Source organism: Aristolochia californica, unplaced genomic scaffold (assembly GCF_029961685.1).
Source record: "Aristolochia californica isolate CCGP_79_NKW_82.1479 unplaced genomic scaffold, dmAriCali1.0.hap1 SCAF_4, whole genome shotgun sequence".
NCBI lineage: Eukaryota > Viridiplantae > Streptophyta > Magnoliopsida > Piperales > Aristolochiaceae > Aristolochia > Aristolochia californica.
Genome location: NW_027182103.1, coordinates 41,634,243 through 41,656,726, shown reverse-complemented (window position 1 = coordinate 41,656,726; position 22,484 = coordinate 41,634,243). Strand labels below are relative to the sequence as shown.

At 37.0% G+C, this 22,484-nt stretch overlaps 2 protein-coding genes and 1 non-coding gene across 3 annotated transcripts; 2 read left to right on the top strand and 1 right to left on the bottom strand.

The window, feature by feature from the left end:
• The first annotated feature begins 964 nt into the window (after window positions 1–964).
• LOC137963711 (receptor-like protein CLAVATA2) lies at window positions 965–3,435 on the top strand. The gene has a single exon (XM_068810881.1). The coding sequence runs from the start codon at window positions 1,181–1,183 to the stop codon at window positions 3,362–3,364; it is 2,184 nt and encodes a 727-aa protein (XP_068666982.1). The 5' UTR covers window positions 965–1,180; the 3' UTR covers window positions 3,365–3,435.
• A 418-nt stretch (window positions 3,436–3,853) lies between these two features.
• On the top strand, window positions 3,854–3,926 carry TRNAV-UAC (transfer RNA valine (anticodon UAC)). The gene has a single exon. It is a non-coding gene; the product is annotated as a tRNA-Val (tRNA).
• Window positions 3,927–9,949: 6,023 nt separating this feature from the next.
• Window positions 9,950–13,833, bottom strand: LOC137963918 (flavin mononucleotide hydrolase 1, chloroplatic-like). Its single transcript, XM_068811151.1, has 8 exons — window positions 13,625–13,833; window positions 12,954–13,029; window positions 12,213–12,264; window positions 11,726–11,840; window positions 11,086–11,156; window positions 10,887–10,974; window positions 10,413–10,610; window positions 9,950–10,270 (listed from the first exon to the last, which is right to left on the bottom strand). The coding sequence occupies exons 1-7, from the start codon at window positions 13,807–13,809 to the stop codon at window positions 10,439–10,441; spliced, it is 759 nt and encodes a 252-aa protein (XP_068667252.1). The 5' UTR covers window positions 13,810–13,833; the 3' UTR covers window positions 9,950–10,270; window positions 10,413–10,438.
• Between the last annotated feature and the right edge of the window lie 8,651 nt (window positions 13,834–22,484).

The following is a 22,484-nucleotide window of genomic DNA, read 5'->3' as shown; positions in this document are numbered from 1 at the left end:
CTAATGGCAGAATGACATTCTTCGTTTGCATTCCCGACTTTCATTCACATGTAGGCTCCAACTTGGAGCAGATTCATATATTATTGGAGAAAGGACAGAAATCACATCAAATTTTGCAGTGCGAATTCCGAGCTCTGACGAGAAAGAAGCTCAACCCAGACAGGCATCGCCTAGACTGCATTGCTCTAGAGTCATTACTAATCACTTCTATGATAGTGAAATCGTGGAAAAAAAGGGTTAGCTCTCACGAAGCCAGGGAGTGAAAGGTGTCTGGTGGGGCTGGCCTTGGTGGAAACGAGGAGCAAAATCCTCGTCAAGATGGGCAAACTGGGCGGTGCCTTCTAGGTCAAGAGGAGAAGACAAACATCATTCTCGAAATGTGATCAATCCTTTTGTGTTTGTGTGGTGGCGATAGGGGAAAAACAACGCCAATGCTATTTTTTTTGTTTTTTTTTTTGTTTAGGGTTTAAGGTAAACCACAATCGAGGCGCCTCGTGCAAACCATCCCTCTCCTCTCTATTCACTTTAGACTCCCTATTTTACATGAATACTATACGAATTAACGATGACCGTTCAAAGGTTAATTGAAGATTGTCGGTACATTCACGTGTGCGCCATTGGCAAACTGCATCCAAATGCCCAGCCAGTGTGACCCAGACCAACCCACATCTTTCTCCAATCTTCTAATAGCTTTCTCACTCTGACCGCCTCTCTTCGGAATCTGTCTTTTAAAATCAAATAGTGGGACCTGAAAGAGGTCTTCTCAGCATGGCCCGCAGACAGACAAACTTTCTCGTCTTTCGAACAGGGCCCCACAGACTCCACAGGCGGCAGTTCCCGATAAAGTCTCTCTCTCTCTTTCAAAAAAAAAAAAAAAAAAAACAGTACATTTCCTTTTCCTTTTCCTTTACCTTTACCTTTTTCCATCTCCTTCTTTGCCAGAGGGAAACAGGAAAGTAAAAGAAAGGATAAAGACCAAGGTCGGCCTCTGCCTTTTAATGGCGACGAGCTAAAATTACTGCTACTTTGCCGAGAGAATGTCGGTTCTTCGACCCAACCAGACCCTTTAAGTACTCTCTTTAATGGCTTTCGAAGCTCTGTTCCAGTTTTTTCAGCTTCCACGCGCGCGCTCACTCTCCGGCGCTTTCAGATAACTCTGTGCAAGTACAAGCCTCATGTCATGGAAGCTCCTGAAAGAAAACCTCCCAACCATCCTCTCCGGTTTTCTTTTACTTTGTTTGTACTGGTAGTGAATGCTGCTATTGTTGTCACCGAAGAGGTTAATCTCCATGCCATAGACAGAGACTCCCTTCTTCAGTTTAGATCCTGGGTGAACGATCCCAAACAGTGCTTGTCCATCTGGACTGGCTACAAATGCGGTAACTGGACAGGTATCGAATGTTCAAATCAAACTGGAAGAGTCGTTCGAATCGATCTCACTGGCTTCAACTTGTCCGGACCGGTTCATCCCGGTCTTTGCAACCTTCCGATGCTTGAATCTCTTATCCTCGCCGAAAATAGCTTCTCCGGCTCCATTCCGGCCTGCTTTGGTGAATTCCATTCACTCGAGTTTCTGGATGTTAGTAGAAACAGGTTCCACGGTGCAGTACCAGTGGAGTTTTCTAAGCTTCGAAGGCTGAAAGCGCTTGTTTTGGCTGAAAATTTCATTCTTGGAGGCATAATTCCTGGATGGATTGGGAAGTTCTCAACGGAGCTGCAAAAACTCGACCTACGCTCCAACTCCTTTCAAGGTGAAATTCCGCACAGTCTGCTTTATCTTTCCTCTCTCAAGTACTTGGACCTTTCCGATAATTTCTTGAACGGAACTCTTCGCGATTTTAATCAACCCCTCGAGTTCCTTAATCTTGCCTCCAACAATCTCTCCGGAACTATTCCGTGCTTCTCCGCTTCGGTCCAGTCTCTGGCGGTACTGAACATCTCAAGCAATGCCCTCGTAGGAGGAATCCCAACCTGCATTTCCTTTCTTCGAGCTCTCAGAGAGCTCAATCTCTCAAGTAATGCCCTCGAGTACGAGATATCTCCGAGACTCATCTTCTCCGACAAGCTTCTCTCTCTCGATTTGAGCTTCAATTCTCTTTCCGGTCGTTTGCCTCGCAAAATTGCAGAGACATCAGATAAATCTGGGCTAGTTCTTCTCCAACTCTCTTACAATAGCTTCTCCGAAGAAATCCCCCAGGGAATCACAGAACTCAAAAGCTTGCAAGGTCTGTTTCTTTCTCACAATCAGTTAACGGGAGAGGTTCCGCCGACGATAGGCAATCTAACTTATCTCCAGGCAATCGACCTGTCTTACAATTCAATCTCTGGTTCAATCCCTTTAAGCCTCGTCGGTTGCTTTCAGTTATGGGAATTAAAGCTCAATAATAACAATCTTTCCGGTAATCTGCTGCCGGAACTTGATGCACTGGACAGTCTGAGAATCTTAGATCTTGGAAATAATAGACTCTCCGGCGAGATTCCTCTGCCATTGGCAGGATGCAAGTCACTGGAAATTGTTAAACTCGGCGAGAATAATCTGTCAGGGGAGTTGAACGAGGCCATCCTCAAATGGTCAAACCTCAAGCTCCTCTCGCTATCTGGCAATAACTTCCATGGCAACCTTCCGGACTGGATATTTTCGTTCGAGTTGATTCAATACATCGATTTATCAGGCAACAATTTCTCGGGTTTTATTCCAGACGGGAACTTCAATGTCAGCTCGATCTTCAACAGCGAGGAACTTAATAGAACCAATGTGTCGGACGCTTCGGTCGCTATCTCTGTGAAGGTTGCTGGAAATCGTCAGTTGGCTTTCCAGTATGACCTTCAGTCTATCGCGACGATTGATCTATCGGATAACTGGCTACAGGGAGAAATTCCGGTAGGTTTGATCGGTTTAAGGGGCTTAGAATGCCTAAACCTCTCGTTCAATTTTCTCGTGGGACACATTCCACCCAATGTAGATAAGATGAAGAATTTGAAGACTTTGGATCTGTCCCACAACTCGCTAACGGGTCAAATCCCGGCGAGCATTTCCGGCCTGAGGGATTTGAAGCTTCTAAACTTGTCTTACAACAGTTTGTCGGGATTTCTGCCGGGGAGACAGAGGTTTTGGAAAATCCCAGGGGCGTTCGCCGGGAATCCCGACTTGTGCGTGGAATACTCCGACGAAGGGTGTAAGAAGACGGCAACTTTCCCGGTGGCATCAGGGGAGGTGTTAGATAGAAGTAGGGAAGAAGGATTTGTTTCGTTTCGGGCGTTTTGGATTAGCGCCTCCGTCAGCTTTTATGTCTCTGTTGTTGCTGTTTTCTGTTCCGCGACGGCGAGGAATTACGTCCTCCGGCCGTTAAAGAACGAAGTGTAGAGATCCTTCTCGGCCGATGTCGAGATGTGTATATAAGTAAAAGAAGGAAAAAGAGATGTTTGTTAGTAAAAGTATCTCTGAATTCATGAATCATTTTTGTTTCATCTTGAACTGTTTCCTTGATAGTTGAAATTAACGGAGGCGAAGAAGATTGTCTCTTTATGTCAATATGATTATTATTATTTTGGAAAGCTGAGAAAAATCGTCAGTGAGAGAGAGACAGAGAGAGAGAAAGGGGGAGGAGGAAGATGGGGGCGGAGACAGAATGTGACAGGGCAAGGGAGAGAAAAACACAGCTATTCTCGTTGTCAAGTCACCTTTTACCTCCTTTGGCGCGGATATCAATTCTTGCCAAAGAGGTAAAGAATGTTAGCGTGCTCGACTGAGAGCTGGAAAAAAGTTGTCGAGGAATTTGACCTTTCTGTCTTCCGTAACTGGCGCTTGAAAATCGTTACTTCTTCTTTATTTGTGTCAAATAAAAAGGCATCAGGTGCTGTGGTGTAGTGGTTATCACGTCAGTCTTACACACTGAAGGTCTCCAGTTCGATCCTGGGCAGCATCAACGTTTTTTTGAAACGGAACAGTTTCATTGGCAGTCTCCAGATAAGATAACTCATTTCGCTTTTCAGCTACCAATCACGGCGATAGAGGAGCGGATGCCTCTCTCCCTTTCGGTTGAACCAAAATTGATCGAGCTCTCTATCACACGGAGAAGAATATCAATCTAGGATTCCCTGCTTTCGATTTGATTTAATTGCCAATTTTCTATGATTCCTCAGACAAATCTTTACTTTGAAGTTGCAGCGAATGTGGTGCTTTTTATTCTAGGATTGTGTACTCGCTTGTAGCTTCTCTCAAACAAAGTAACAAATAATCTCAATACACTTGGTTTGTTCATGAAATACACAATTCGTCTCAATGTGAATGGTTCGGTCGTTGTTACAATGAAATTGCATGGGACCATTTGTCGAAAACCAAGTTTTGAAAATAAAAATTTAACCCACGATCCATGAGCTATAGCACGGTACTTTGCGTTGACACTGATCATACCACCACATATTATTTTTTGCTTTTTTAAGTAACTAAATTTTCTTATAGTCAGAGGTAGATTTCCTATTATAGGGGAGCTAACCCAATCTGCATTTGCAAAATCTTTAATATTAATATGCCATGACATTTTATAGAGTAAACCCTTGTCTTACATTTTTCTTCAAGTATTCAGGAATTTTTTCCAAGGGTAACCAATGAGATTGTTGGAAGTGATGCATGAACTGACTAATAACACTTACAATAAATAAGATATCAAGTCTTGTAATAGTAACATAAATAAGTTTACAGACTAATCGTTGAAATCTACCCACATCAATCCCTTGACCAGATTCAACACACAATTTACTATTCGGGGTTTATAGGGGTATTTTACTAGCTAGCGTCGAAGTATGTCGATTTCTTTCAAGAGATCTAAAGAATATTTCCTCTGAGATAAAATCATGACATGAGAGGATTGAAGAACCTCTATCATGAGAAAGTATTCTAGCATCAAAGTCTTTTGTTTGGAAGACTTTACTTATGGATCTTCACATTTTGATTATCCATTATATGAATTCATGTTTATAATGATGTCATCTACATAAACAATTGTAAGAATCATGCCTTGATTAGTTTTTTTTTGTGAAAACTGAGTGATTACTCTCACACATTTTGAACCCAAATCTGAACACTACCTTGCTAAATTTGTCAAACCAAGAACATGGTGGCTACTTCAGACCATAAATAACCTTACTCTCTCAATTAAAAAACCCAGGTGGTTGTGTCATGTGAACCTCTTTGTCCAGGTCACCATTAAGGAAAGTCATTCTTAACATCCAATTGAGAAATAGTCTACTTAAATTTAGCAACAAGGGAGTAAATAATACATAATAAATTCAATTTAGCCATAGGAGAAAAAGTTTATTCGAAATCAATATCATAAGACTAAGTGTAGCCCTTAACAACCATTTGGATTGTGTTGCAAAGTAAAGACACATCAACCATTTCTTCTTCTATGGTAGCTCTCCGCTTAGGAATGTTTAAAGCCTCTTCATAAGTTTGAGGATAGAAACGAAAGACATGGCAGTAAAAAAACAACGACTTGAAGATAGATTGTGAGTGGAAATAAAATTGCTAATAAGATGAGTGGTAGAAGGTTGTTTTTTCAACACAAGATCTAGGTTTTTTACAAATAGCAATAGGTCTAGTACTGCAAGGAGGACAAAAAACAATTGAAGATAATGGTGAAGAGCTTACCTAGGGAGCATCACTTGACTGCACATGTGAGTGGTCAACTGTAGGAGAGGAAATGTCCAAAATTATATCTAAATCTCACACATCAGGTGGTAATGAAATATGTTGATCCAATGGAACCAATGATCTAGGCATCCTTGTAGAAGAAGTAAATCCAAGAGGAGAATAATTAGAATAAATGGGCCAAGCCTGAAAAAAGTGACATTTGCTAAATAAAGGTCCAAAGAAGAAATATGAGTAACACACATAACCTTTTTGATTTCTTGAACAACATCACCATTTATGGACCAAATTTGTTTTAAATAGAGGATAAATTATAAATTAAACAAGTACACATAAACACACAACAAGATGATAGAAACAGAGAATGTTTTGAACAACTTGTGAAAAAGTGTTTTGTTTTCAAGTATAATAGAAGAAATTCTATTGATAAAAGAACAAGTAGTGATAATAGCATATGACAAATAAAAATGTGGAACATTAATTAATAACATCATTATGCAGGCAGCCGCCAAGAGATGTTTGTTTATTTAGATACACCATTTATTGTGGTGTATATGCACAAGATGTGTGATAAAGAATGTCCTTTATATTGCACAAAGATTAAAACTAGAAGGAGACAGGCATTTTTTTTTTTTGCTTTACCAACGAAAAACTTGCACCTTTTTATGAAATTGTATATTAATCATAGTGCAAAAAAATCAAAAATAGAAAACACCTAAGATATGTCTTTTGTTGAATAAAGCCAAATTACAAGAATATGATCATCTACAAATATAATAAAATACTTGGGACACAGTGATGTTTGGTACATGTACCAATCCAAGACATCCTAATGAACTGAAGAAAATGGACTTGAAGGCACTTTGTCAAGTTTGGGTGAAAAAACTATAGTGTTTCCCCAATTCACAAAACTTATAAAACAAACTAGTAATGGACTATGATGGAATTAATGTTTTTAAAGTAGACAAAGAAGGATATCTTAGCCTCTGATGCCACTATATTGCACGTGGATTGGTTGAAGTCACAAATGAGATAAGTTGGGTGTCCAAGTCGTAGATACAATTCTCATATGGCCTCCACCAATCACCTTTTTCGTCCGGAAAGTCTTTAAAAACCCAATTAGAGGAGAAAAGATTATAAAAAAATTAGTTTTTTGGTTGATTGGTTGACAAACATGATACCCAATTGAAGTTGAAGAACAAATAAAATATTGAAGTGAGATAAAGATGGAGATATAGTGGATGTGTCAATGTCTTACACTTTAATTTGAGACCCATCAACAATAGAAACAAAACTATCCATAGTATAAGATAAGTTCCAAATTTTACCAATAAGATGTTTTGAGGCTCCAAGTCAATGATCCAAAGTGAAGGGTTAGAACATGAAACAAAAAGAAAACATATCAATAGTAGCAACTGTGCAAGTGAGAGCACTATGTGCAGAAATCATCATACTCTTGAGTTTCTTTAAAATATATAAGCTTCTTTAGTAAGAACCACCTTGTCCTTTGAGGTGTTAGAAGGTCCTTCCTTATTTGCTTCAGAATTAGTGGTGGTGGCTTAACTAGCTTTGAAAAAAAATGGTTTTCATGTAGTTTCCTGCATCTCTCTACTACATGGTTTTATAAGCCACAACAAATACATGATTTAAAAGCTGAATCTCCACCACTCCAGCCTCTACCATGGTTTCTTTTGCCTCCTCTTCCTCTGCTTTTGCCAAAATGGTCACTCCCCCTCCCTAGGGAGAATATGGAAGAGCTCTCTAATTGTTCAAGTTGTGGATCTGGTACTTTGGTCGGAATGCAAAACATGACTGCACAAACTGACGAGGAAGGTTTTTAGCTATTGAGTTGAAAACCTATGATTTTGCTACATCAAGATAAGACTTTAGATTTTGTAAGATAGTTGCTGAAACAAGTGATTCTTTTTGTTTTTCTTGAGTGGCAATATTTGTGGAATAGGGCTGAGCAGGTTTCCATTATTGTAAAACCCTTCTAATCCAAGCAAAGTTCTCATTGAGGTTGTCATCTTGTTTGGCTAAGTACATCTCTTGAAAAATATCATAGCACTTTTGAAGACTTTCAAGAACAAAATATAATTTAGAACATGTTTCTCAAATATATTTGGCTGTATATAGATGAACCACATTATTAGCAACAACCTCTTCTATACTATATATGAGCTAGCTTATTTTTATTCTCTTGAGCTAACCCAGACATCTTCCTTTGAAAAAGGAACCCGTCCTAGAAACTTGCTGAAATGTTACGAAATCCCACTTTAGACCCAGCCTATCTGATCTCTTTTTGATTAAGCCCTGACCCGTCCTCTTTTCCAACAGTCAACCCATTCCTATTGCCCCCATCAAGATCTACACAGATAAATATTCAAGGCCTATTTCAGCCAATGCCTTCTTCGACACAAGAGCCTCTGTGCTATTATCAACCAAGTCTTTTACCTAGCCATTTTTGGCACCCATTTCAACAAGCCTCCGAAGCTGCCAATGGCAAAAGGTTTTCCATTAGAAAAATCAGTAAGACAATCACCATTAAGCTATTTCCCCATTATTCCATGAATGTCCAAGTTCTCATACCTCACTAGCAAGGATGCCCTCATTGGCTTCAACATTCTTCACGAGATGATCCCCTCTTTATGGTGGACTAAGCAACAACATATTCACAAATTTTATCTCTTACATTGATCCAACCCTGCCATGAATTACTGAAATCTCCGTCAGTCACTTCTATGAATATAAGGAACAATTGATCTAGTCTTCATGTGCTACTTCTCATTCTCAATTCCTCCTAAAAGGAAGCTAGTCCATTACAGGCATGAGCAGAGTTGTTCATCTAGATCCCGTTCAAAGAGAGTAAAGACATCAATTCTACAAATGTTAGTCATTTGAGGTATGATTCTTACTGCTAAATGGCTCAACAAGAACTCTCCAAGCTCGTGCAAGGACTTATAGAACCCACTACTTCCCAGTGTGTGTGCAAAACATTCTATGTCAACAAATGCTCAAACCTTAGTCGAAGCAAGGCTAGTAATCAGCTACCAGCCTCTAAATCACTTCTGGGCAGATGACAAGTTCCCTTTATTGAGTCGAAAACCCTTTTCCAACATCTCAACAAAGTAAGATATTCTATAAGTTTGATCTCAAAGTAGTTTGGCAACTAGGCATTCAACCTGAGGATCGACACAAGACCGCCTTTTACCTCCCCAATGCTCATTACCAATGAAAACTCATGTCCTTTGGTGTGAAGACCGCTCCATTCTTATTCCAGAAAAGCTATGACCAAGGTATTCAATTTTCTCCTGCCCTAGTATATATTGATGATATTCTTATATTCTTCCATACACAGGTCGGACAGCTGGACCACCTACACCAGTTCCACTTTCAAAGAGATTTTGACAATTAAAAAAAGCATCCAAAAGTTCCAACTCCATCTTATTGGCCACAATTCCCTGGTCCATGGACATGACATATTTTCCCCAAATGCTACAATTCAGGAAATAAATGTTACCCAATACCCAACAACTGTGATGGGTAAATTGGTTTTCTCAATGGCGATTTGAGGTGAAACGTATCAAACGTAGAGACAACTTCCTCCCAAACCTCCTTTTTAGGCCTACTCATACAGCCTCACCCCCATCCACCCAATCATTCCCATAATCTATATCACTACACCCCCCCCCCCACCCAAAGACGTCCATTCTCTTCCTCTTGAAGTCAAAGAGGTCTTCATGTATTACCTTTTCCATCATAGATCCCTCCATAACATTCAAAGGTTCTTAGAGACAACTCTCAATAGAAATAAGTATACCTTCAACCAAGAACCTCATTTTGATCATCCCTTCCTCACACCCTTCCTTTTCTAGAATCACTATTTCAGCCAATCCAAAGAACTCTAGGGCTACTTCCGGCACCTCTTTGACAAGTATACTAAGTATGATGTTCGACACCTTGAAAGATACTTAATGGTGTGGCGCCACAATCCCCCTGCTCCTGCAGAATGAGAACACAACAATCGGGTAAAACTGCTCTAGTGGTTCAAGCCACTCCATCTGAAAAGATCTAATCCATGATCCACATGGATATTATGTGCTTATTACATTTCATAAGGATAATCTTCCACTCAGCGGTATGAAATGGAACTCTAGCATGGTTATTTCATAAGGGTATATGGCATAATCTGGTTACTACTCAGCCCTAGATGTTGTGTAGTACTTAAAAAAAAAAAAAAGATACAAAGGCAATTGAAGTGTTTTAAATAAAAGTACATTCCATGTCTCAATGGCCAGATGTAGAAATTCTGTATGCGGGAATTCTTTTCATATGATTATATCACATTTCATAGACAAATCATGACAATGTCTGACCATATGTCAGCAACTTTTGTTATCTAGTACTAAAAATAGATTTACTTCTGCAAAAATTTTAGTGGCCTCCAGATAGATGGGCAGGGAGATGCACTGATCAATGCATGAACAGTTTAAAAAAATACATCAAAATGAAACTAGACTTGATTGCAGCAAAAATACATCAACAGCTCTTCTACATTTGCAGCAACAGTCTCGAGAAATGGAACAACATCCTTATTCGTCAACGAGAAAAGTCATTGAGCTGCATTGTAATCAAAGATGCTGTCTCGGTAAAACATGAATGAATCTGGAAATAGTGACAATAATTTGTAAAGAAATAATTGACAGTGTGTATCAATATCTTAATTTTCAAGAATTCAACATTTAGCAATAGAAAATCTTACAGATGATACAGGAGAGCTGTAAGAAGTCACAACGGCTGTTTTTTTGCTTGCAAGATGGGATTCAAATCTTCATATTCTTTCTCTCCTCTTATACTTGTTTCAACTCCTAAGAGAGACAAATTCTTCTCAAGAGAATCTGCATTTTTGAAATGTATACCAACCATTCCAGTGCTTATTGCTGCTTCAACATTCACCATCCTGCAGCAAGTCACACATGAAACAGCCTAACAATCATAAATTCAAACAGAGGCATGAGACTAACTGCTTGAGGTATCTAGGAATGCATCGACCTTCCTATAGAAAGAATTCACAAATAATCATAGCATTTGCACTTGCATAAAAATTATTCTCTGAAGTTGTATGCGCAAGAATTCACCAAGTTTGACTGTGCATGAAGTCATGGAATATGTTGGTATCAGCAGACTACATTTAGCCAAGTTAGCCTTAGCTGAAGTTATTAGAGGGAGAAAAAACCTATCATCAATAAAGATACAGCTTGAAGGCTCAACTCCAAGATGCTTGAGAACTGCAAAGTAAGCTTCAGGTGCAGGTTTTCGTTTTCCTGCAATTGAGGTACATGTGATAGATCTCAGCTAAATGCCTATAATTGGGGTGTTTTGGATGCTTTATAAATATCCACAGCTAAAACATTGCTAAATGCAAAACACGGTACCTGAGTTACAAGAACAATATGTCCAAGATAAGTATGCTGAAAGTTTCAACTTTTCTTCGATCATCATGTACCTAGCAGCCAAAATTCTGGTGTATTGCTAGCTTTGTGATGTAAAGAAACAAAATGAAAGGAGACACGAGGATAAATTTTTTCATCTTATTGGTAAGCAAAGCTGTAACCAAAACATGTTTTGGAGGGACCAAGAACCTCAAGGAAAAGATTATGTTGAGAGATCCTGCATATATCTGATGAGATCAGAGACCAATGCAGCCCTTTGACATCTCTTGGATGCACATCTATATTAGGCTAAACAACTTCGTTGAGTTCTGGGTTAGGATTTCCAACAACATCATTTTGTTTGAAACACCTTCTCCACTGGTTAAACAATTTTCATTTTTCTTCTTGGTAAATTTGTTCTTGCCTTCTCAGTCTTTGTGCATCCTCCGATCACAATGCTTATGCATATTTCTCTTCTTAATGAAGTCCATTTCTCATCATACAACAACAAATGATTGCTCATTTTTTCCCATTAACCAGTTCAATTGCATCAGAGACCCCAACAAGGGCCTTACACAAATACTTTAGGCAAATAACATTTAGGTTGATAGGTGGCAAAAATTTTAGGCAGAATTGGACTTACCAAAAAGGATAGTTTGTGAAAGCATGAATCTCGTAGCAGTTTCGCTTCAATCTAAGAAGCAATGACTTGATTCCATCTAGATAGTGATACCCTTTCTTTATGCATGCCTTCAGACCTGAAAAGAATAAAGGTAAATCACCATGGTAGTATCATGTTACTCCTTGATCCATAATACCACCAGAAATAAGGAGAATTTTTGGACATAGATTTCTCAGAAAAAAATGGCTACTAATGAAAGTTCTATACTGCACAGGAGGACCGATCTTACTTTCAAAAGACATCAGAATATAGAAACTTTTATAAGAAAGTGTGCTTTCGTTTTTCCCACATGATGGAATGAGTTGCCATCCCTTTTCACCTAAGTTTAAGTGGTGTATTAACTCCAATACTTGGGGAAGAGTACATGCCGGTCAGAAATGATTCTTAGTGAAATTTCAGTTTCCAATTACAACTTCGTCTCTGGAAACTACCATCAGGTCTCACATACCTTCCAAATCAAATGGCCTTCCGTCTTTGAAGAACTTCTTTTCTAGCTCCTCCTGAAATTAGATTAAGATATTAAAATAAAAAGCCTTGTCATCTCAACTAGTTCATAATTCGGAATCGAGTTTCCAACGAGCTCTTCAGAAAAAGATAGTTCAGTCATTGCAACCAAAAAATGTTTACTTATGAAGAAAACTGTCTTATCAGGATCATTTACTCAGCACATATATGGCTCAGTTGTGCAGACGACTGCTTGGGAACATAACAATTTTTCGCTATTTTTTTTCAAATAAGTCCAGCTGTATTTGAATAGTCTTCTATTGTTTACAGTTTCACATTCAAGAAGGAAACACCACCATTCAGTTCACAAAGAATGTACGGAATTTCAAAATTAATGTACTACAAACACTCCAGTTGCAATTTTTCTAGTCCAATCACTGAAGCCAACTATATCCTGTCATATAAACAATAAAAGAATAAAATTTGAGAAACTCAACGATCTTAAGTTATCAACTTGCTATTAAAAGAATAATAAAACAGGGAGAGGGAATATTTAATGAAACAGGGAAAGATATTGCGGTAGAGAAAAATTCTCAACCCTCAGAATACAAGAGGAACAAAGTTGTCCAGAGCAACATGCTGCTGGAAAACACCATGTTTTCAAAGGATCAGAAAACCTATTAGCAAAGTCTTAGGCACATGGATATGTAGCAGAATACCTTCTAACCCACATTTCGAAGTATACCTCATTAATCAGGCCTTCTTCAAACTCAATCCATGCAGTAGGGTGCTTGATTTCTAATAGTTCTTTCATAGACATTCTGTAAAATAAGGGTATCATCATGATGTAAGCTAAGAAAACTAAAACATTTAATCAATATTCAGGGATTGATAGTTTTCAGGGAAAAAAAAAGTTAGGTATTGGTTCACCTCAATGAAGAAGTAAATTGAAACAATAATCAACTCATTTTTTAGGATCAGAAAGCACCAAAATTGGATAGATCTTGAAGGACTACGACTTCAATCGTCATAGACTGATAATTGGAATTCAGAAACACTGAAAAAATGGTAAAATTTTGCAAAGAATCAATAAACAAAAAGGTGTTTTTCCAAAATGTTTCTCTAGTCAGTAAAACTGTTTGACTTATATGTTATTGCATTTCCAGCATAGGAATATGATCATTAGTATCGCCTTCTGTTCGGCAATTTGTCGAAAGCCGGCAAGTTTTGTTACTTTTCCGTAACAGCGGATAGCAAAACGACTAGCATTTGAAATCAAGAGTAAGGCAACCAAGTACACAGACACTAGTAATACGTGAAATCAAGTAAGTTCAAGTATAGAGGAGCAACCAGAAAAGGAAGAAATAATGCAAAAATTAGTTTGCAAAACGGAAAGAACACAGTAAGGAGGGTTACCCAAAGAAGGCAGGGACATCCTGGTAGAATGGATCGCGAACGAGGGTGTCCATCACGTCGAAGAGCAAAATGGGTAACTTCCTAGTTTCTGAAAGTGAGGAAACTGAAACAGTATTCGCCATTTTGATTGATTGCGAAGAGAATATCGCGAAAGGAGAAATAGCAGGTCTGAGGAAAAGAGCCATTTGGAGAGGATCCACAGTCGAGAGGCAAGCAGAGAGTGAAAACAGAGATTTTCCGTTGAGCTTAGGCTGGACTTGGGAGTCGAGCGTTGACCGAGAGTTCACATGAACTTCTTTTATACGTGAATATTTATGAACTGGCGTAGATGACCACAGCCACCACGAGGAGACGTGGGTCGGGATTCTGTGCAAATCTGCGTCCAGCGAGGCACGCGATTTCTCAGTTGATGGAAGCCCACTCCAGGATCCCTCACCATTAACGAGTTTGATCGAGATATGCTAAAAATGGGGTTTCCGAGGAATATCTTTTCATTTAAAGAGAATCCATTAGCCCCCACGTGAAGAAGTGAGCCAAATCATTTGTGGTGATTCAGAGGCATATCCTGAACACCCACCCATTCAAGCAGATTTGAGACAACCCAATTTAATATTGTTTTCTTTTAAAATAAGATCTTCTTCGATCCATATGACTATTAAATTACAAATTGCCTCCCCAACTTGATAACGACTCTAATAGTTGTACCTCATATTATAAAGAAAAAAACTATGGAAACAGAAATACACGTGTAAAATTCTCAAACTATCTTTAATGAAACAACTGTCAATATAACGTGTACCTTTTGGGGACTCCCTGCCCCCTTCCAACCCCATGACAACTTTACCGCGAAGCTCGATCGGCGTACCAACTCAACGTAAGGCATTAATTAGGCTTCATAACTTAACAACCAAAACACCCATACCTATTAAAAATAATCAATTAACTCTAACTTTAGCATATAACAATGCAAAAATATCCTTAAACATAAATTCTCTTATGTAGATGTGGTTTTCACATGTAGCTCACTTAGTCCACCACATAAATGAACTTATGAGTGAGTCTTACATCATTTCTTTTAGCCAAAGTTGAGTTAGTCTCACTTGTTGCACAAGAAGTATGAGTTGCATTTTCATTATTTTAGGAGTACTTAGTTTTTTTTATGTGATAAACTTAAATTTAACTGACCATGTTAAATAGTAAGGAGATGTAAGTAATTTTAATACTATTTTAGGAGTATAAAGCACTATTTTATAACCTAAGGGTATGTAGGTAATATATTATATTTCTTGATTATATAATTAATTAATGCAAAATATAAAATATAAAATGACATGTTAATAATTGAATTTAATAAGTGATAACCCACAACCTTACAAGTACAAGTCATACCAAATAAGTCATTATAAATGAACTTATGAAATTAATTATGTCAAACCTTAATGATAAAAAAATTCAGTCAATCAAATACGCCAAATTTTAAATGAAAAACCCTTCATGGTCAAGGAAAAACCACATGGTAACTCCAAGAGCAATCTACAATATAAATTGGAGAGATTACAAAGTGTTTTTCTCTAAGTTTTTTTTTTTTTACTCTAAAAATTGAACTTTATCATTTCTAGGAGAGAAAAAAGTGAAATTTGACTAAGAAATACAAGATACTTCACACCTAACATGAAGTTGCTGCTTCCATCAAACCTGTAAAAAACTTCTTTCAATATCGTGGAGAAAGCCAAATGAGATACAACACAACCTATAAATATACAAGTTGAGACTTATTTCTTTTAACCAAACCCTGTATAGTCTTTTCTTTATGCGGTAAACCTTTTGTAAATTCACATGAAATTAAACAAGTTACACTATCAATTTTTATAATAGTCCACAACCCAAACTCAGATAGTTAATCTACTCTTAAAATGTCTTTATACTATAGAGTTAAATCCACTACGAAAGTTGTGAAACAACACAGCTTTATGGCGACAAAAGCCCAAATCACATCAATTTCCTAAAAAGTGACTTACAACATTTCAATTAGGTTATACCAACCTAGACCTACAAAGGAATTTATAATTGTTCAATGAGAAGTAACTCAAAGTATAATGTGTAATTAAACAATATATGAGTTTGAAATAGAAGGCTATTTTCAAAACAACTCAAGATAAGCCAAATTAGAAATTCTAGCACAAAAGTAGTTGATTAAACAAAATGAGTAAGTTGAAATTTTAAAGCTTAAGTTCAACAATACAAGTTAAGCACAATCAATAAATTTCATAAGAATAAGCCCAGGTGTATTTAGCTTATTAAAATACTAACCAATCAGTTAAGGAATTGGCAAATATACACTCAAACATACTTGCTAGAATGTACGAAATGATTTAAAAACCAAAGGACACTAGTTCTAGAATGGGATTGAGCTAAATAAACTGGTTTAAAAATACAAAATCTTGAATATTTAACTCTTAAAAAAATATTGACAATGATCCATTTGTCTTAAATTCAAATTCCACATATTGATTTTAAAGTGTAAGCGATCTTGGGAGTGGTTGTGAGTATTGTAACAATCATCTCCAAGGACAAGTAAGATAAACATATTTTAAATAGGGGAGATCTCAATGTTATAGAATCAAATTGTTAAACTCAAGAAGGACATTGTTGAATATTTCGAGAGATTTGGAAAGAAATTATACACTCAATTTTTTTATTTTTTTCTCAAAAAGGGGTTTTGAGTAGGAATAACAAGTAAGTGGCTATTGAATAGTTATTGGTTTGTGAGTAAATGATCAATCAATGTTGTAAGAGACTCTTGTAGACAATTTGTAAGTTTTCCAACCAAACTAGTTATTATTTAGCCATTTTTCAAAAAAGTAACAAACCAAATTGATCGATCATTAGAAATCTATTATCAATCAATTGTGCCTAACGATTATATTTTTATTACTCATCTATGACTGATCAACAAGTTTTCATGCCTTTCAAAAAAACATGATTGATCAATCAATCGTAATCGATTAATCAATCAATCCTAACCCATTGACCGATCATGCTTTGTAACATTGGCTATGCAAAAGTCAGTATGATCGACCCAGTAAAAGATCATGATTGATCATGCTCTATGTCCCTTTATGACATACTTCTATTCAATCGAACAAGCTAGTTGGTATGATTGATCAAGTTTCATAATTTATTATGCCTGGACTTAGTATGATCGATCAATCCAATCCAGAAGATCGATCATGCTTTATAACTCATTCTGGTAGGATATTGTATAATCGATCAACCTAGTTAAGTTGAGCGATCATGTTTTATATCATTTTCCAGATTACCCTTTAGATGATCGATCATGATTAGTAGTATGATAGATCATGCCAATTACCACTATTCTAAAAGGCTTCTAAGCATGATGAAACTTATCATAAGGTGTTCTAGAAAGTTTTAACTATTATTATACACCAGGTAAATACAATTTTGAAAGATTTCGTCCTAAAACTATACAATTTTTTGTTGCCTTTAGGTTGAAGGTTGCCTGACTGTTCTCATATATTGTTAAATTTTTTTATATGTTTCTACTTGATTTAACTCTAGTCTTCAAGTCTTCAAACTTTTTATAGGTTATTCTTCAAGATGACTTGACACTTCTTTGAATTTGAGGTCATGATATGAATTCACCGGTTCCTTGTAAAGACCATTGAAATTATGTCTTTTGAAGGCATAACATCTTAAATGCTTAATCTACATTCATTAGCGCAATTAAGTTTTTTTATCATAAAAAATTAGATGAGTGTCAACCTAGGTCACATCTTTCTCCGCTTCAACCAAAGTTAAGGGTCCCCAATCTATTGGTCTAGCCTAAGCTCTAGTAAGAAAATGAGATTAAAAGAGCTACTTTGTGCCTCTTCCTGTCTAAGACTATCTTGTTAAAGTAAAGGCCCTGTAACTGAGACTTGCGGAGGATTTGATCTTTCAAGGACTCGATTTTATTTTCTAACTTAGTAAACTACCTACCAGGTTTCTTATTTTCCTCTACCTTTCTCTTGAGGGCAATCATGAATTTATCTATTAATAATAGTTCGTCAATGTTTCGATCCTCATCATTTTTACTCTCAAATTCATTACTTCTATCTGAAATAACTAAATTAGTCAAGCATGAGTGCCTAGATGTGTGCTTAAGAGTGGGAAAAGTGTAGAAAATGTACAAAGATGAAATAGAACAGGTCATTTTATTACTTGAAGTACAACACAAGAGTCCCATAGACTTGACATTTTCATCTACAATACGAAAAATATATATTTGGTGGCAAATTTTTTTATGGAAAATATTTTCACTAGAAAAGAGAATAATTTCAAATGGAAATATTTTTTTGCCAAAAAATGATTTTTATGCTCCCAAGAATCTAGTTTATATGGTAGAAATTTTTTTTTGCAACATAATAGTATTTTAGGTTACTTTTTTAGTCAAATATATTTTTTATCGGAATTTTATTTTTCCAAAGAATTTGTACTTAATTTTAAAATTAATAAGAATTTTCATGGATTTCAAAATTTCAAGAAATTTGAATTTTTGTTTTTTTATATATCAATAAAAAAGCATTTTAGGTATTCCTCAATTGTTTTTTTTTATTATTTTAAAATTTAAGTTTGTTCTTAGACTGCCAACATAAGGTACCAATTTAAGATTAAATAATAAAAAATTAAAATTATTTATTAATTATAAATAATTTAAGTAATTTGATGTAAGAATTAAATATAATTATAAAATAAACGAGGTTATAGATCGGTTACAAATCTAATAGTCAAATTGGGCATCTATGATCTGAACCATCAGAGCAAAACAGTTATAGATTTGGATGATCAGATCGGCCCAACTGTTAAGGGGTGGTTTTTCCAGAAGGGTTAAAAGGCTCTATAAATAGAGTTACAAAATGTGAGAATGTTATAGAGAAGAGAAAATCTAAGGTTTGGAAAGAGTTCTAAAATTGTTCTTAGAGTTCTTGAGAGAAAGGAGGAAAAATCCTTCATTCGATACGATTTGAGCAGTTAAAAAAAGTCCTGCAAAGTTTATGGGCTTGCTTACTGTACACGTCTACTAGTGTAGAAAATTTTGTTGTATTTTTGAAAGGGATCGTTAGCATCCAGTGAAATACACGCCCCAGGCCTAATAGAGGTTTTATTTAATTAATTATTTAATTTTTTCTGATTACTGAAGTGGTCGACAAAATAATGCATTGACACCAAATATTAATTTAATTAAATATTTAATTTCTGTCTGATCGCTGAAGTGGTCGACAAAATGTATTAATTTGGGTCTTAATAAAATGTTCTATTAAAGTTCTGTTGTTATTATTAATATTTCTAACATATTCTTCTTTCGTTCTTCCCATTTTATCTTTTTTTTTCTCTAAAATTGCTGCTCTCTTCCTCTACAAACCCTTTTCTCTTTCATCTTTTACCTTTAACTCTGTGTTTTCAAGAAGTAATTTTTATTAAGTTTGCCTCTCTTAACTTAGAGAGTCTCATTCTCTTCTTCACGAGGCTGAATCCGAGAAACCCCACAGCCTGCTTCGAAGGGCGTGATCATTTGTTTCTGCATAATAATACAAAATTCAAGCTGGTGACTTGACGTTGTTCGTATAGACTTCTCTTTTACTGAATTATCATTCTATAAAGGATCTCTCTCCTCTTTGTCTAAGAGAATGGGATGTCAAAAACACTTCCATTATACTCATCAGAAGCTTTTCCTCTACGAGATATGGAAATTCTTGATTCTTTCCTCTTTCTATAGCCATCGGTCCTTTATACACAGAAAGGCTAGTTTTCAAATAAGTTAATAATTCTACTCAGGCAAGATATGTTTTTAAATCAGTGTAGATGTCTTGACCAACACAGCAGAAAACTGTTCACAGTTATATTCACCAAAACTGCATCTCTTAGATTTTAGCTCTAAAATTCACGCATTATCTCGTCTATATTAGCTAATATAGTCTGTGGATACAAATGAAGTACATTATTTATGTTAAAATCTGCAAACCTTACAAATTCATACAAATCATATATATATATAAATAGCCTTTAATTACTTTAGCCATTAACTTAGAACATTGTGCTAGAGAGAAGGTAAATTAGACTAGATTAGTACAGGTTCTACATTCGAAAAACTTTGCCTGTGTGGGTAAAAATTCCAAACCAGGTTAGTGGAGGAGGAAAATTCATCGAATCTCTCTAAATCTTTAATGGGTCCCAATGAATTTTCCAGTTGGAAGAGTTTCTAAAAGAAAAAATATCTAAAGTGAGAAAGAGAATTAATGACAGAGGGAGAGAAAAGGAGAGTTCAATTATTTCTGCTGTAAAGTTCACTGGTTCTTAATCGTGGATTTCATTATTTTTATTATCAAGATGTGTTCACTCGATCTATCGATTGTGGATGTTTAGCCAAAAAGCCACAAGTGTATTAACGTGTTAAATAATTAAACTTCAATGGCTGACTGAGATTGACGGACTTTTCTCACACTTCCTCCCAAGTCCATTAGCCAGGAAAAGTTCTCGGAACTTTCCTGTTCACTGACTAGCTGAACATTATTTCTCTTCACTGCAGTTTAATATGACGAACTTTGAGCAGAAAAGAAAGCTTGGTCGCATTTTGCTACACAAAACGCGTTGATCTGCAAGTTTAGTAGTAACTTAGTGGCATTTGCATGAAGACTGAATATCCGAGTTTGGAAGATGAGACTGGTCAAAAGGTTTCCCATACCAGGTGACATTCTCCTTCCCAATTGTTCTGATCAACCTAATCCAATCCCTGCAAACGACACTTTGTTAGAAAATATGTTAAACACTCCGTTCTTGTTTAGGGTTTCGGAGGCAAAAGGGAGCAACCGGCCTGTCTCGCCGTAGAACTAAACATTTTGTTCACTGCCATCTCTCTCTCTCTCACTCAATCACAGTCCGACGTTAACTGAAACTGATAACTAATCGATAATAAACAAGCAGTACTTGAGTTGAGCAGAAAAATTACTAGTTGCCAGGCTTGAGAAGATTAAAGGTAGGGCCATGGCATCCTGACACGAGTAACCCTTTTCCTTATTCGTTTGCTGCATGCAGTTGTCACTAGTGACCAAAGTTGCTCGTCCCAAATGGCATCCGAATAGGATATTTCAGTTCAGAATGTTTCGAATAACGGCAATCAGGTTCAAAGCAGAGTTTACAGAGTAGTATATAACAAAGTAGAGTGGGGTCTATAAGTCTCTAAACTAAATTAGAGTACCTGAATACCGATGATAACGGAAGAATAAAAAAAAAGGAGCCTGAATCTTCTCGTTCAACCCCGAACACTGAAAGTGGAAGCTACCGATCACCCAGAAACACTTCTTTTGCGGAATCTGTGTTGGTGAGGATCTAAGTAGTAATAACCAGTTAATTTATTTGCTCTCTTTTTTGCGTTACGAAGCCTTTTCCGTGCCAGCTTTAAATATTTTAAAGGCCCCGCCCGAGTGGTGGAAACTGACGATAAGAACATGTAGATAGGTGAATATATCCAGATAGTCAGGGCGAGAGCGGGAGAGGGAGGAGAGCCGTCCAAGGAGATGACTTGCACGTGTTTCAGGCTTACATGTGAGTGGTCGGTTACGAGCTGGGAGTCAGGATGGGTGAACTCAACTGCAGTGGCGTGGACGAATTATTGTCAAAAGACGTTGGCGTGAGAAGTGTATGAGAAGCCTGGTTTGAACCGACCGTACGAACGACCCCACATTGCGGCAGATCTCGAGCGACAGCGTGTGGCTGACCAGAGATTTTGTCAACTGAAATTCTGGTACTTATGGGAGTAACGATGTATGGATGATGTGGTGCTCCGGTGACATGGGGACAGACGTCATCTTTTGTTGCTGATGTGGCTGCTACGTGACAGTAAATATTAACGTGTCGCATTGAACTTTCCAAATTACCGGTCAAAATTGGGAATTTTTAAAATTAAGTTTCTGAGTTGATTATTTTTTATAAATATTTTATTAAAAAGGTTAGTTTAATAAAAAAATATTCTGAATTCTTTTTAAATGAATTAAGATTCTGACCTAAACTTTGTTAGATTGAGTGGACAGTGGACCCAACAACCCACCAGAGAGAAGAGTGATGTCAATGGAAGGGGGTTAGATTTAGTTTGGTTCATGGGGATCAAAAGCCGAGTGCACTGTCTTAGTAACAAATAGCGACATGTGGTGTTAATGAAACACGCGGAACTGCGGGAATAATACTGGTCAAGCAGAGACTGGCAGAAAACGAGTAGGCCATACGAAGAAGACGAAGAAGAAGAAGAAGAAGGCTCCAGCAGAGTACGAGTCGAGTGTTTGAACTTCAAACGTAACCAAATTTGCTACTGGCGCGAAGAGAGCCGCGGAGATTCGTCCAATTATGAAATTCAGACTGCGGGTTTTACCCTCTGTGAGAATCAGAAGAAATAAACTCCACAGGAGCTCTTTTGACTTCAGAGATGTTGGAGACAACTTGCTTGTCAGAACCATCACCTAGCACCAGGGTGTGGAATTTTATGCTTACCGAGTGTCATATACTTGGGAAAAAGTCTCAGATTGGTTGAGATATCAGAGAAGGAGATCAAAGACATGGAAAACCAGCTTTGAAACTTGGTTATACATTTTTCTTTCATGAAACAGTGGTACGGATTTTCTTCAGTCGACTGGCTAGGGCATTCCCATTGTTTTATTATGGGTAAACCTAGAGAGGATGAAATTAAGCTGAAAGAAAAAAATTTTGCTTGTTCATACAGATGCTGGGCACCTGGGTATACAAATTCAGGAATTCCAACACGACATTGATGAAGAAGAAGAAAAATCAGGAATTGTTTTCCAAATTCCAA

Coding starts and splice junctions, on each gene's coding strand:
- LOC137963711 (XM_068810881.1), top strand. CDS start 1,181: ATGGAAGCTCCTGAAAGAAAACCTCCCAACCATCCTCTCCGGTTTTCT.
- LOC137963918 (XM_068811151.1), bottom strand. CDS start 13,809: ATGGCTCTTTTCCTCAGACCTGCTATTTCTCCTTTCGCGATATTCTCT. Junction 12,265..12,953: donor AAGAAGGCCTGATTAATGAG/GTATACTTCGAA, acceptor ATCTAATTTCAG/GAGGAGCTAGAAAAGAAGTT. Junction 11,841..12,212: donor AAGGCCATTTGATTTGGAAG/GTATGTGAGACC, acceptor TATTCTTTTCAG/GTCTGAAGGCATGCATAAAG.